This window comes from Momordica charantia, assembly GCF_013281855.1.
Source record: "Momordica charantia cultivar OHB3-1 chromosome 3 unlocalized genomic scaffold, Mcharantia_2.0 BLBB01000003.1, whole genome shotgun sequence".
In the NCBI taxonomy this organism is placed as follows: domain Eukaryota; kingdom Viridiplantae; phylum Streptophyta; class Magnoliopsida; order Cucurbitales; family Cucurbitaceae; genus Momordica; species Momordica charantia.
In genome coordinates this window covers 13,694,909-13,711,656 of record NW_028275161.1, presented here as the reverse complement: position 1 = coordinate 13,711,656, position 16,748 = coordinate 13,694,909, and the positions used below count along the sequence as shown (strand labels likewise).

The following is a 16,748-nucleotide window of genomic DNA, read 5'->3' as shown; positions in this document are numbered from 1 at the left end:
ACGACATTAGAATGTGTTATCGCCACGTTAGCAAATACATTCATTGAGTGTCATGTCATCAATTTTGACTGTTAGAATTCCACATTGTCAAAATGTAACCTTTGAGATTCTGCATCAGATGCCACCCATCATACTGCTACGTGTCGGATGTTGATTTGGTCTACATGTCTACGTCATCATCCACGTAAGTTTTTCCTTTCCAATATTGTTTTGGCCATATCTTCTTCCTTTGAACTCTGATTTGAACGATTCAATTTAGATTGGTTTACTCTTTTCAAGCTCTATAGTATGGACAATTTGAAACGCTAAAATTATCAATAGATTAAGTTTGTTATCATTAAAACATATGGTATGATTGAAGCTCGTAAAACCAACATAAATAAGCTTCATTTTCTTCTTCAGAAAGCCTTTCTTCGTTATCTCATAATCTTTCATCCAGCCGGTGGTGCTCTATTTCTCCCTTCATTTGTACTAGAAGTATAATCTCCAGTCGAAGCATCAGAAGAAGTATTCTCTACGTCTACATCAACTTCATATTCGCCTCTCTCTTCACCTTCATCAGTTACAACTACTCCATTTTCACGATCTTCCCATTTTAAGTCACATACAATTGTGTTTTCATACTTCTAATCTCAATCTCAAGCCTTATCTTCTTCGAAAACATCCTTACTTATTATATTATTATTTTTTTAATTTGGATCATAAAATTTGTAAGCATTTGACTCCTCACTAACCCACAATAGTACACAACTCATGCTCTTATTCATTTAATTTAGTTCTTTTATAATCAGAAACATGAACATGATAAATGCAACAAAAAACACGAAAAATACTCAACTGATGGTTTGGCTCATTCCATTACTTCTTTTAGAGTCCAATTTTTGACAACAAGTGTTGCACATCGTTTCAGGACATGTACTGTCCAATTTATTGCTCCAGACTTTTTGGAATTTACTTTTCAAAGAGCATGTTGCGTACCATATTCATAATCGTTCTATTATTGCGCTATGCTACTCTGTTTTTTTGTGGCGTATATGTAGCTACCAATTATCTTTGAATGCTATTATGATCACGAAATTTTGTGAAATCAAGTAATGTGAATTTACCTCCTCAATCAGTTCGCAAACACATGATAATTAATTAAATCTATTTTTTCTCAACATGAGTTTTAAATTTTTGAAAAACAGCAAAAATAGAGCTTCGTTGCTTTTTCCAAAAGAAAATAAACCCAAAATTTTATGATAAAGTCATCAATGAAAGTAATCAAGTACCTCTTTCCACTATTTGAAGTTGGTTTGATTGGTCCACAAATATCAGTGTGAATTAACCAAAGAATTTGTGTTGCTTTCCCACCATACAATCCTTGCAAGGTTCTGATGGAGACTTGAGTTCCGACTAGCCATTAACAAGGTTCTTTTGTTCAAGTATTTTTTGACATTTATAACTCAAATGCCAATATTTGCAATGCCAAGAGCTCAACTTTTGATTTTGTGATTGTATTGAAACAAGAGGGTAATATAGGGCACGTTTAGTAACATTTCCGTTTTTTGTTTATGTTTTTTCTTTTTTAATAAAGAAAAATATAATTGTATGACGCCCAACTCCCATAGATTCAAGAATGATGAAACAAGATCTTTATTTATGTTGGAACAAATTATGAACGAGAACAAGAAAAAAAACTTGTATTTGTTGTTTTAAAAATTTCTATACAATTTTGAGCTAAAAAATGAGAAAGAAGAAACATAAGTAGTTGTCAAATGTTTAGATTTATTAATAAAATTAAAAATAAAAAAATAAAAAACGGGAACGTTACCAATCGGACCTGTAGTAACCCATGTAGCTTGAATATTCAATTTGCTGCAATCTTCATATCCATTATCAATGCTTTCTCAAGAGTGATATACCTTGCATCTATCATGTTGAAATATAATAGCCAGTCCCTTCTCCTACAATCACCCAATACTTAACAGATTATTCTTTTAACTCAAGCACGTAAAATTCTTTCATGATATAAGAACTAAATTGTTGCAAACTCTATTACCAATTTAAAAGTAACTAAATTGTTTACGAACTAAAATATAGGACTAAATAATGATAGTAAAATATCTGTAATAATTTAGTACCCCTAAATAGAGTAACAAAAAATCTTGTTGTAATTGAAACATATGGAAAGAAAAACAAAATTTTGAATCACATACATAATCAATAATCATTACTCACTTGCCCATATTAATTACTTCTCCATATTTTTTCTTTTCTTTTCTGAAATATTTAGTAAAAGACTCTTTTTTTTTTTTCAAACCAAGACTTAACTGTTATACCTTCCTGAAAATATGAAGAACAAATAGTTATATATTAGTTAACATTCCAAAATGGAAATGAGCTGATATAGCACTATTTTACTTTTTAATCAAAATAATGCCTTAATATTTGATCCAAACTATAGTATTAAATATCAGTCGACATGTCACATTTTCATCCACATGAATGTATCAATGGATTCAACATCGGCACGAGGAGTAAATCGATATTTCTATAATATTACAAAAAAAATATATCAACAAAATATAAAATATATCATCGAAATGTCACTAATATAGACATAATATTAATATGAATAATTTTTAACTTATCTAAAAATGGTGAAATGTTTATTTGTTAATTTAAATATTGTTTACGATTTTTTTTATTTTTATAATTTTTCCAGAACATCATTAAAATAAAAGTCACATCAACATGAAATTCAACTATTGCACTTACAAGTGACTTCAATCCATGGTATATATAGGTACGCAAGGATTATCTTTATGATACGAGATCTTTTAGATGTAACTAAAAACAGCTACAAGATTTATGCATAAAGTGAACAATATCATAATATTGTGGATATATGTGAGGTTTCATTGTCCTTCAAAGCTGTGGTGAATCACGTAAACTAATGGAATGGAAAGTTTGACCCAAAAGACTTCGTACTAACGAAGATAATTGTTGTTGTCAATATGCCATGGATCTCCCATTTCCCTAATCAATGTGGAATTTTATTTGAACTCCTAACGTAATCGAGTAATAGCTATTTTACTACAAATATATATAATACAAACAATATATATATATACTCATCAAATAAATTCTACCTCACAAACATTACAGTTTTACATGAAATAACAAAGTTATTCAAACCAAAATCTACGAAATCCGTCTTCTTTCAGTTTGTGCAGTTTGGGTTTCACTATTCTCTTCCACTTTTATCTCCATTAACTTACCTGAAACTATTGAAGAATCATTATTCTTTTTCACCATTGTTTCTGTGTGTTCTTCAACAATCTCCCCAGACTCAATACCAAAACTGTTGAGTTCAGAAAAAGTGGGAGTTCGGTGGTGGGAAGAGAGCTCTTGGAAGCTTAGGGTTCTGCTGCTGCTCTCGAAAACGGTCGACGACTGACGCTCGGCCCCGGAGCGAGACGAGCCTTCCTGGTGTTGGCTGTCATCGTGCTCGTGGTGATGGTGATGTTTTTTTCTCTTTTGCTTCACATCTTTGTGCCATTTCTTTATGGCTTTGGCTGTGTGTTCTTCTAATGCTGCAGCTTTGAATTGTGACCCCATCTGAGGATCCAAGTGACATTTATATAACAAGTTTCTCAAAGTAACAATGATGGAATTTTATGTTTTCAAGTAATAATTTCTGGCTTTAATCTATAATATATGAGATGATATTTATGTGTATGTTTCCACACTTATTTTAGGGTTTATTCAAAGTTTTAGATTCAAATTGATTAACCAAGCTAGGTACAAAAGAAAGAATGAAATATTTTCTTCAAAATTAATCCTTTTTTTGTAATTATGATGCAACCACCATATCTCTAAATTGGGGTGCTTTCATTTAGCTCTCCTTATTTTTGTGTATGTTTCTCACATACATCAATGAAGTAGTTTTTCTAAAAAAAAAAAAAAATTTCTTCAAAATTAAATAAATAAAAAAGATCATTCAAATAAAAAAAATAAAGGATAAATATTATTTCTAAATCATTTTAAAAACTCCATTAAGGTGGAAAAGAATTGGAATTCATTTGATGGATTTACCTGCGTGACAAGAGCATAAAGAGGTAGAGTAATGTAGCTGCACAACACTTGGACTGTGATCCTACAATAGTTAACATACAAAAAAGAAAAAAAAAAAAGAAAGCTTAATCACAAATTTTTATCATAAATAGGATACAAATTACAAAAGTGGGAAAAGGGCTTATATGGACAACTATTATATTTTTGTTTTATGTTTTTTATTGGAGAATTATTTTTATGTTATTCATATTTGTTCTAAGACCCATACTTTTCAAGAAGGGGCAATATTGTTTGTTCCAAAACCCTAACATAAAAAAAGATTATTTGAGAAAAAAAAATTAAAAAAAAAAATTAAGAGCTCGTTTGGTGACATTTCTGTCTCTTGTTTCTCCTTTCCAATCAAATTAGAACTATGTTTTGCTACCTGTTTTTTGTTTTCTTGTTATTTCTTTTTTATTGAAAAAGAAATGGAATAAATTGGTAACCATTTCTTGTTTATTTTGTTTCTAAAATTTTAGATGAAAAATAAAAGTTTTATATGAAATTTAAATTTTCAAATTAAATATTTAAAATTTTTATGTTATATTTATTATGCATTTTAAAAATAAAAATAATAAAATAATGTTTTTATCTATATTTTGGAAAATATTAGAAACTGGAGGAAGAAACAAGGAAACTCATTTTGTTGTTTCCCAAATTTCCGAGAATCATAAATAGTTACTAGAAGCTTATATTTCTAATTAAAAAAAAGGGTTGAAAATGATAAATAGGAATGAGAACGTTGTCCTTAATTTTGGCATAACCAACATTAAATATTTATTGTAAAAAACATATATAAAACTGTTTTGAGAAAACAGTTCCAATATATAAGCCTAGAAGCCAATGAATGATACTTACGCTAAGACCACTCTTATAATGATGACCCACAACTTTTCGTGGTAGCAAGATCCGATCCCATATTGAAGCTGAAATGTAAAAATTGTAAAAGAAAAGAAAAATAAAAGAAAAAAGAACTAATTAAGTATAAAGAGCTCAATTAAACTAAAAAAAAAATGAATAATGAATGATAAAGATGTATCGATTTTTACCGTAACCCAGATGAAGAAAGAAAGTTCGAACGCGTTCTGAAAAGAGGAGGAAAAGAAAATCAATGAAGATAAAAAAAAAAGAAGTACAGTTAGAGAAAGGTAAAAGGGGGACTGAGGGTTCATTTAATTACCATAAACAAAGTGAAATGAAGTAGGGTTAGAACAAATTTGGGGTGATTGAACCAAAAGAGATCATCACTTGGTTTCACCATTGGGGCTCCTTTGACCACAACAGTCTTGTCTTGAAGCTCAAGGGCAAGCCTTGCTACTATCACTTCAAGTTTGGTTCCAAGAGCAAGCACTATCTACATGTACAAAAACAAGCCATATCCACTTCCAATCAACCACGTGACGATTAACATGGAAACGTCTCAATTTAGTCTGAAAAAATATATCTTTTCTAAAATGGAGATTAGAACAAAATTGGATAATCAATAAAGAAGCAAACTTTATCGAAGGAAGAGGACTTTTAGATCAAAATTGGGAAGCTAACTATCACATTGTTCCAGATTTCTACCTAATCAACTTTCCGTTCAAAATATTAGCAAATATTTGCTCAAATAATATTTTTAAAACGGTTATGAAAGATCAAGAGTAGTATTGAAACTTGTGAAATGATAGGACCATTTTTAATAAAGCGAGGGCGAACGTTCAGTAATTTATCGTTATTACTATTAGTTTACTTTCACTACCGTATTTAACCATAAAACAAAATAGAATTTATTAGACCTAATTCTCTAACTTACAATTAGTGGAAGGAAAGACACCCAGAGATATGCATTCCAACCTGGTCATCGTCATATATAAAACTTTTTTCAGCAAATGTTCAATTGATAAATAAAATAAAATGCTCAAGCTTTTAAATTAAGGGAAAAAAAAGATAATAAATTAAAGAAAAACTCACCATGCACATCTACCAGAATGAAGATAACTACTATGATCCACATGAAAGGACTGTCATATAAGGCAGAATCAAAGAAAAAAGAATAATAAGTTACAAAAAAAAAAGAGGTAATTTTTAAACTAATTAATTAGAGGGCGAAGGGTGTTAATAAACCATAATAAGAGTGACTTTTTTTAGTACCGCGTGTGAGGTGGGGATTCAAATTCACGACATTTTAGTTGGAGATAGATATCTTAACTAGTTGAGCTATGCACCGATTTACATCTAAAGTAAAAATTTTAATCCATATAAAATGTTTCTCTTTCATAATTTCATTGTTTAATTACTCGTAACTTTTTACTCTATTTTTTGCTTTTTTTAAATCTTAGCTAAATATCTAAAAACACAAAAAGTTTTTTAAAATCAGCCACAAATACAAATGCCAGACATGTGAAAGAAAAAAGGTAAATTGTTAAAATAAAAAATGAGTTCAAACTAATATTATCCACTAAGATTTTGAACTACATGTAAGTTGATAGCTTTTCAAATATTTTGTTTACAAAATTTAATGCCAATGACAGAAATTGAATAAAGAATCATCCTTAACTTGGTTTAACTTAACCAGAATAAAAGGTTGTGAGTTCGATCTTCTACCATTAGATATTGTGTTTAAAAAATGGAAATTCTCTTAGAAGTTCGCATATAAGGACCTAAAACTAATAGGATTTTTGTCTTTTTTTTAGTTCAACAATTGTAAAGATGGAGACTCGAACCTCTCGTTGATACCATAAAATTTTTTGAATTCTTTTCCACCCCAATCTCCAATTGTAGAATATAACTGTGTTTTGTAAATTTACCTTAAATTGACTATAGATTATGAAATAGAAAATTCTGTCAATTCAATTAATTGGTACAAATGATCATTTTATTTTGACTAATAATTACTACTAAAAAAATGAAAAACAGAACGGTAAAAGAATATTTACCTGATGCCAACGACGACTTTGAAGTCATCATGCAATGATCTTTCAATGTACTTTTGGAAGTTAAAGGAAGTGTTTGCAGGTAAATGAGTCTGTTAAAAAAAATGAACAGTAAGTACTTATTTGAAAGGCCAAAAGGAAAATGGAATCCAAATGCAGTAAAATTAAAAGTTATAAAGGAGATTTTACTGACCGAGATGAATCCATGGCGAAGGGTCAAGTAGTCGACTTTCGCCACAGAACGAAAGAACTGTCTGAAGAAGCATTTCTGCAAATTTTCAACTAAAATATTAATGAATGAATTTCTTAATCTTTTTTTTTTAATACTTTTGAATTTCAATTTCATCTCCATATTTCTAAAGTTTATTAATTAATTAATTTCTGTAGTCTCTAATATTAATGAGTGGTATTAAATGCAATCAAAATTTGTTACGTCACTATGTGGTGTATAAAATTCACAACATTTCAATCAAGAATATCCACTACTGAAATGAACAAAATAAGGTTTAAATACTATTTAATTATTTTACTTTTTTATTCTAGTTTGTTTTGATTTCTGTACTTTCAAAACGTGTATTTTTATTTGTACTTCCAACTTTGATTCATTTTAGTCATATTTTTGCAACATCCATTTTGGTTGCTGTACTTTTGAAAAACGACTATTTTGATTCATTTATTATTTTTTTTATCTCAATCATAATTTTAGCATAACACTCTAATTACTCAACCTTTTGAAATATAGTCATAAATTTGTATTAAAATGATTTCTAATGTGTATAAAATTTTGTAAGCATGAACCAAATTAATCATTTTTTAAAAATACATGGAGACCCAAATGGACGTTTTGAAAGTGAAATGACTAAAATGAACCAAAGTTGAAAATAGATAGACCAGAACAAAACAGTTGAAAGTACTTGAATAAAAAATGACCGTTTTCAAAGTATATTGACCAAACTGAACCAAAGTCAAAAGTACAAAACTAAAATAGTATTTAAACTATAAATTAAAGTATAAGTATAAAGATAAAATAAAAAATTGTAGGTTAAATTATCATTTTTTTAGTACAACAATATATGAGGTTCAAGATTTAAACTAACAACCTTTTGATATGACAGAGATATGAGGTTCGAGATTTAAACTAACTACCTTTTGATAGGAATATATATTTTAAGTCATGCTTAAGCTGACTAAGTTAAATTATTTTAGATGAAAAAAAAGAAATAGAATACAAAATAAAATTAAAAGATTAGATTACAACAATAATTATTATTATAGAAACCAAAATGAAAATATAAAAGAAAATTAAAAAGGAATTTTGATGGAAATTGGAGGTGAAGAACTTACAGTCCAGAGAAGCAATGGTGATGTTGTCGCACAAGAATTGATGTGCCGACGCCCGAATGTCGTTTGCCGTGTGAATCTAAAACGATTTGGATCTAATAATTGAAAAGTTAATCGAAATTAAATACTCAGGTAGGGAAAAAAAAAAGAAAGATAGTCAGGGCGTTTAGTATGGTTTCTATTTTTATTTTTATTTCTTTCATTTTTAACCAAAAAAGAAGAAGAAGAATTGCATGGATGAACACGGATGAACGGAAGGATGATCAAACAATATTTATATTTATGTTTTGTAATATATTGGAAATGGAAATAAAAAATAAAAAACTTGTTTCGATTTGATTGATCCTAAAATTTTTATACAATTTAAAAAATATTTTAAAAAATAGAAATTAGAAACATAATTAGTTGTAAAATACTTAGATTTTTTTTTTTGATAAAATTAGAAGTGATAAACAAAAACGGAACGTTGTCAAATGGATTGGTTGGTTTTTGTTTTTACATTAGAAAATATTATTTTGAAAAATTTAGAAGATGTCGGTGTGTGGGGGATTTTGAGTCCAAAAGTTTGACTTCTAAAATTCAACTTTACATTTAATATATGTAGTTTATCGGTTACCAACTTGCTAATCTATGGATTGAAATAGTAAAGTATTATTTGTTAAAATTCATATCTGTTTACAGGTTTCAAACTAGAGATGTTATCTTAATTAAAAAAAAAAAAAACTAGAGATCAAACAAATATCTAAATTTAATTATCCCTAGAAACTAAGTCTCCAAACCTCATAGGAACATCCTCTAGTTGTTTTTAGATTTAAAATTTTGGTTTATTTTAGTCATGTATTTTTAAAATATTTATCTTAATCTTTGCAATTCTCAAAACGTCTATTTTGATTTTTGTATTTTTAAAAATATATCATTTTAGTCTATATTTTGTAAATTTTTGACATAAATTTTATATATAATCGAAATCTTTATTTAATACCATTTATGACTATATTTCAAAAAATTTAATAGTAATATATTAAAGTTTGATTGAAATAAATGAGATAAAAATGAAAATGAATAGACACTTTTTTAGTGATGCAATGAAATGAAATTAATGGACACCCTAATAAGTAAAATTAAATTGTTTTAATTACCATTAGCCACTTGATAATCCAACGTACGAGTTTCTTCCTCCCAAGCTTTCCAACGCCTCATCTGTTTAAATCATGGAAAAATAAAATATTAATTTTGTGTTGGAATATGCAAAATTAAGATTCTTAATTTCAATCTCTTTTGGTAAGTACGTTGAAATTTAGCTCACACTCATATAAGTGTTTTAAAAAAAGAAAAAAGAAAGATAATGAAACTTGTTAATAGGGCATTAATTTGATTTAAAATATTTATAAAAATTGATTAGAAATGTAAAAAGAAAATGAAAAATCATTGTGAAAGAGACAGTAAACAATTTAAATTGAAGTATTTAATAATAATGCTTATTAAAAGGTATATTAAAAATTTTATAATAAATTTTAATAAATTAAAAGCTATATTGAAAAATTCAAATAATGTCACGTCCAAAAATAATTCAAAGCTATAACTGAAGGCGAGTTTGACTTGGACTGTAAATAAATGACATGTGACTTAGGAGAATGACCACGACCAGACGAATTTATTTAGCCTTCAAGAATACGACAGTATTAGGTGTCGTTTTGAAGCATTCTAGAATTTCGTTGGGTAACACATAAATGTTGTTCCAAACCCAGTCAACTGTGAAACACCACCGAGTCCTTTTTTTTTTTTTTTTTTTTTTCACTTTTACTATTTTTTTTCCATTATACTATGTTTTAATACATCTTATTCTCTCTACTGTAGAACTTTTAAATCGTTTTTAAATTTGCCTAAAAAAAAAAATCGTTTTTAAATTTATGTCAATTTTTTAAATCTTGTTAGTTCATAAACATTCAAACATCTTGTTAGTTTCCCAACTTTACATAAAAAAATCCTTTTATTCATTATTGTTAATTTGTATACCCAATAAAACACCAAATATACTCGTGTTTTTTAAGGTATTATATGGAGTATTGATTCAGCTACTGATTCTTTTTACGTGGTATATTTGTGTTAGTCTATTTCTTTAGGTTGATCAATTAAAATTTTTAATAAAGCTTAGGTACTTACCAATAAATAAGTATTTCCTACTCATGTCAAATTAAACATAGTCAATTCGTTAAAATATATATCTCCAACGAAATATCATAAGTTCAAATCCTCCCTCCCTAAATATGGTACTTAAAAGAATTATCTCCTACTCACCACCATTAAAAAGTTGACAATTAAGATGAATGTATAGAAAAGAAAAAAAAAATTAAATAGTTATCAATTTTTTAATAGTAATAAATAGAAAGATACATGCTTACTGGTAAGCACTAAGAATCTAAATTTTATCCATTTTAGACTACAAAATAAATCATATCATAATATCAGCCAGCAGAAGTTCCTATTTCTTGTCGACATGAACTTAGTTCAGTAATAATTAGTATAGTTTTCTGATCAAGACGTCATGAATTCAAATACTCCAATCTCACTTGTGTTCATACTTTTTGTAGGTAGCTTTTGTTTTTTTTTTTTTTTAATTGACATATTCTCACAGTGAGTTTGAAATAATAATTGAGATCGGTGTTCTTAAATTAAAAATTATCTCACCCTAGATGAAGTTGGAGTTTTCAATTGGTAGTTTCTTTTATGCAAAATTTAGAAAAGAAAAATATAAAGTAGAATTATTCAAAGTTTAGAAGATTAAAATATAATAATTTAAAATATGGGGGAGAGAGAGAGAGAACCTTGGCCTTTCCCAAAGCCATGGTGAGGACGCTGTAAAGAATCTGCATAACAGCCAAAACGAATATGAAATTGTTGAGCTGATTCATTCCAGCTTGCGATATCAGCGACGCCTTCCCCTGCATCAACAATTTCAAATTCAATTCAATTTTTATTTCACTCAAAACCGAGTTCACTCGCTCAACTCGACTGAGACTCATCTTTGACTCGGCCAGTTTTCTCCTACCTTAGCACCACAGTGATCCGAAGAAGAAGAACTACTACCACTTCCTCCACCTTCTGCTGCCGCGAGGCTCACAAATTCTTCCGGCAGCCATGAAAACGAGCGATTCGATGATGAGGAGGAGGATCGCAATTGCTCCATCATCATCAAGTTCTTATTAGCCTTGATCTGCAATTCTCTCTGGCACGGAAGCATCGTATACGCTACGCTGTTCGGAATGCAGATCTTCGAAACCGGCTGTTGCGTTACCGTCAGCGTCAGCGACATGAACCCTAGAAGCATCAGAACTGCTCCGATGGCCCGCAAAATCGTTAAATCATCAATCATCCATCCTCATTTTGTTAATTACATCTGATTTTTTTTCGTTTTTCGCAATTCGATTTCAGAACTAGAATCGTACGCGTACCTGATTTCAACTTCTCAACCGCCTCGAACAATGCCGTTTTCCTGTTCCGTTTCAGCCACTGCGCCAAATCAAATAAAATCAAGCCTCAATTTAAATTTCAATTTCGATTTCGAAACAGCAATAACTCTGTAAATCGATTAGAAAATTAGTCCATCGTCTCTTACACTGGATAGGAGATGAATCAAGTGCTCGAGAAACAGAGAGAGGGAGATGAAGACGAAGCAGACAGCAGCGACGGCCCAAGTCGACGTGAATTGCAGCGACGACGGATCGACGGCAGCGGCGGCCATTAATACGATTAAATCAAATCAAATTCACTCCGAAGAAGGAGGAGGAGGAGGAGGAGGAGGAGGAAGATGTTGAATTCCGAGCGAGGGAAGGAGGAGATTTAATATTGATAACGAAAGTGTTGACAAATTGGGAAGAACTAGAAACTGTAGAGCGCGACTTTTTTGGAGCATTCGAATTTTGGGAAAGTCTTCGGAAGGGAAAGCTCTGCTTCGCCGCGCGCGCCAGAACTGGTGGAGGCTTTGTCTGAGGCGCCGTGTGGTGGAGATTGCAAAATTTGATGCCGTTTCATACAAATCTACCTATTAATTTATACTTCTACTTCTACGTTTGATTTATGGTGGGTCTTCGTTTTTTTTTTTAATTTTATTTTCCCTTTTCTTAGAGACTGGTATTGCTACTCCTGCAAATGCTGGAAATATTTTTAATTGTATTAGTTTTATAATAATCAAACCACGAGGATTACGAGCTTGACATATATTTCTAAGTTAGAAATTATGAGTTCAATTTCCCATCATCCGTGTTGTACTAAAAAAAATGTTAGGAGAAAGAAGAGGGAAGGTATGGAGGAAAATCTGGGAAGAGAACAAGGAGATCTCTGAAAAGGGAAGACAAGGAAGTAGTAGTCAGAAATGTTGAAGAGGAGACAACCCGCTCTTGAACTTAAGACTATGCACGTCGCGTGCTCGATCTAGCAATCTTGGGCAATTGTTTTGATGAACTCCCTCTGCTTCAGGCGTGGGCAGAGCTTTTTATGTCTACCCTATTCGGTTTCTTGATTCCGAGACGAACTCCACCACATTTTTTTCATGCCGTTTCTCCTTCTCAAAACCAATTTTGTTCCACTTAATCCCTATTTCATGGCCACATCTTTTTCCGGCGGTATGCTCCCAGGTACCTGTAATTGTGATCCGTTTGCCAGAACTAAGGGGTCTTTCTGTGGAAACCTTCACGAACGATCAGAAAAAGGCCTTGAAGAAGCTTTTCTCGATCGAGATTTTGGTCTGCTTTCTCTTTATAAGTCTTAGGACAGCCAGTTCCATCGTATTTGTCTATGTCAGGCATCGTCGAACTTTATGAAAAGATCAATTAAACTGGCCTCTGGCTTAAGAAGCATATAAACGACATACTACGCAGACGCGCGTAGACTCAAAAGAAGGGAGAGGGGCATAACCAAACATCTCACGACACGAGCTGACGACAGCCATGTAGCACCTGTATGTAGTTTCTTCTAAGAAACCACGTTAAATTAACATTTCCATATTATCATAAAGAAAATAAAAACAAAGTATAAGTAAATATATATCAACAAAATACACAAATACAGATCTAATATTAATAATTGTAATTTTTTACTTATTTAAATATGGGGAAATATAATTTTTTTTAATGATTAGTTTATTTTTATGATTTTTCAAGAAATACCTATAGACATTTTACTGATGTTTCATTGACATTTCCATCAAATTCGACATTCACATTATTTGAAACATTGGTATAACGCTAATAAAAAAAAATAATACTACTAATTGTAACGAACAAGGAAGAAAACTAAGATGAGTCTAGGCAAAATTTCTCAAAATATATTAATTTTTTTAAAGCATAATATATTTACATAGTACTTGATAATTGCTAGACATGGGTATTACAACCTCAAAATAAAACTGTAACATCTCACACCTGTAATCTAACCAATGAATTTTTTTTTTACAATATGTTGGGCGGGGGATCCAACTTACAACCTCTTGATTGGAGATATATTTCAATTATTGAGTTGTGCTCGCTTGCTCGCTTTTGGCAATTTAACATGTGGATTGACTTATTATCTCATTGTTGAATGATAAATTTTGGTCCGTTATCGAGTGCCACCACAGGCGGGTCTAAAGGCCTTGAACTTTTTAATGAATACTATTAGTATTTAAAATTAAAGAACTACGCAACAAAATTGCCTTTGGTATTAGGGGTGTACATCGGTCGGTCGGATAAGTTTTCAGGCCAAACTGACGTCGACCAACACACCTGACTACATCTCTGATTTCCCATCATCGATCAAACAGTCGATTCGATTGGTCGGTTTCCAATAAATCAACGTTCATTTTTTGAAATATAGTTTGTGGGCTACGACTACCAGTTTGTGTCACGTCGCGCTGGTGGGGGAGGTTTACGAACGGGAGAGGAGAGAGGGAGGCCAGAGGGGGGGTTAGGTTGTTGCCTATTGGTGTCGGCTATGTCGTCGCGTCAAGATGGATAGTTAAGAGAGAATGAGAGGCGATAGAGAGGAGAAAATACCTCCAAACTTATCATTTTACTCGTCCTTGAGCAAAAACCAACAACGAGAATGTAATCCAACCGTAAAATATCACTGAATAGAGATATAATACTTTCCTAAAAAAAATAAATAAACAAGTAAATAAAATGGAGATAGACTACTCAAGCATCAAAACAAAGCTTTCTTACTCAACAAAGCTTTCTTACTCAAAGAAAAGGTAACTTAGGCTCAAGTAATTTCAAGTATTTTTAACCAACAAGATAAATTCTCTTCCATTTTAGGTCCTATATGGCACAATTCATAAATTGTCATCTCCCAATCCAAAGGAAAAAAAAGAAATCTTTGCACAAGCAAACTTAACCCTCTCATATCCAAAAGCTACATGCAAAATACTAGATAGCATCATAATTCTAGGATATGCAAGAATTCGCTCACGTGTTCTCTCGGGAAAGAAATTAGAACTCCAGGGAAGAATTCGCTTACAAGCCAAGTCTCATAAGTAAAAAATGTTTAAATGAAATTCTCGAGAAAGAATTCGCTCACAATAGCCAAGCCCCATAAATTAAAAATGTTTAAATGATGAAGAGCTTTCTAAACCTATTATTTTTCTAACTAAAAAACTTGACACTTCCTTTTTGTTTCAACAATTTTTACACTTGGGAGACTCGTAGACTAGCTACTAGCCCTATAGCTTAAGTCACATCTTCTCGGCCCTCCACTACAGTCATTTTATAAGATCTCCAAGTAATTGATCAATCATACTATATCGACAATGGGTTGCACGAAGTAACTTAATTATGTGATTTTTACTACTTAGATGGCTAAAAAGTCACTCATAGCCTACTTCTAGCAAAGTGTCTATAAGTGAGACTAAAAATATAATAGCATTTTCTTTCCTCTCCATTTTCTTTCTGCTATTTTATTTCTCCTCAATTTATTTTTCTAATCTTTTCTCATCTATTATTTTCTCTCAAGCAAAAGGTATGCATAAATGTAAATTTTATTTTTTTCTGAATTACAATTTTTTTCTCTGTAAAGTAAAATAAACACGTTCTTTCTGAAAAATAAAATAGCAAAATACACTGGAAGCAATATCTTGGCGGGAAAAATAGTGTGTGAAAGCGTAAAAATGTTGGACAACTAAGACACTAACGTCTCATATATGTTTTAAAAGTTTAAGTTTATGCCAAAGTAGAAAAAAAAAAACTTATGAAATAAATACATTGAAAAAAGCTCAAAACTTGTGCAAACTAATATTTCTTAATTATTGTAATAAAAATTTTATTAAAGATAAAATAAACCACCACTCAACCAAAAGCTTAAGCTAATGGATTGGATATCGTCACTTTTGGAGATAAGGGATTCGAACACAGAACATGAGTAAATTTAATTCATTTACGAGTATCTTAACTTTTGAAAAAAAAAATCTCTCATTAGTAAAACATTTAGTAGTGGTCAAAAAAAAAATTGTGCTCCAATCAATACCTAAATATTTCTTTGTAAGACAATGTTTCTTTTTTAGTCAATTGCCCTTTTTTCTTTTAAAACTTCTACATACTATTTCCTAACATGAAAAAAGATGCTACTCAATTTCTTCCACCTCCTTAAACCTCTTTTGGGCATAGACTCCATTGATGTGACTATGTTTACATATCCCCCACTTTTACCTCATTCTTATTGGATGATGACTTCCTATTTATTTTATTTTCTCCTTCTTTTAATTTAATTTTATTTAATTTTATTTTATTTTATAGTACAATAAAGGTATGTGATATGAGAATTTAAACTCCCGACTTTAGAAGAAGGAAAAAATGTCTTTATGCCTCGATTTTATGAAAATGTTGATGGAAATATCTACAAGATGTTGATGTTGAGGGATATTTCTAGAAAAAATATAAAAGTAAAAAGTTATTAAATTATTTAAATTAATAAATAAACATTTTACCTTTTTTAAAATAAGTTTAAAATTCTTGTTATTAATATCATGTGTATATTAATAATATTTTTGTTCATATTTCTAATACTTTATCAATTTTTTGAAAAATACAGTGGAAATATCGATTCACCATTTATGTTGATGTCGGTGAAAATTTGGAGGGAAAGTTACTGATACTCGTAAAATGCAAATAATTTATTAACATTTTAAAAACTTTATTAGGGATAAAAATAGATATATACATATATCTACCAAAACAAGGAAATTGGGTGTATTCTCGTGATCTGAAAATAGAAATTGAAAACAAAAGATGAATGAAAAAATAGAGTCTATTCATTTTTGGGTTATTAGTAATAGTTACCTACTAAATATCTAGTTGAATCTAAAATAATATTAATTAGTTTATTAATATTTTTATTATAAATTTTGTAGAATTATTATTTTACAAT

General features: G+C 30.2%; 1 protein-coding gene across 1 annotated transcript; it reads right to left on the bottom strand.

The window, feature by feature from the left end:
* Positions 1-3,022: 3,022 nt before the first annotated feature.
* Positions 3,023-12,342, bottom strand: LOC111016190 (MLO-like protein 3). Its single transcript, XM_088122004.1, has 15 exons — positions 11,971-12,342; positions 11,807-11,864; positions 11,404-11,687; positions 11,180-11,296; positions 9,494-9,554; positions 8,358-8,449; positions 7,207-7,281; positions 7,017-7,105; positions 6,052-6,101; positions 5,894-5,934; positions 5,279-5,452; positions 5,148-5,183; positions 4,957-5,024; positions 4,081-4,141; positions 3,023-3,603 (listed from the first exon to the last, which is right to left on the bottom strand). The coding sequence occupies exons 1-15, from the start codon at positions 12,094-12,096 to the stop codon at positions 3,187-3,189; spliced, it is 1,749 nt and encodes a 582-aa protein (XP_087978130.1). The 5' UTR covers positions 12,097-12,342; the 3' UTR covers positions 3,023-3,186.
* Positions 12,343-16,748: the final 4,406 nt, after the last annotated feature.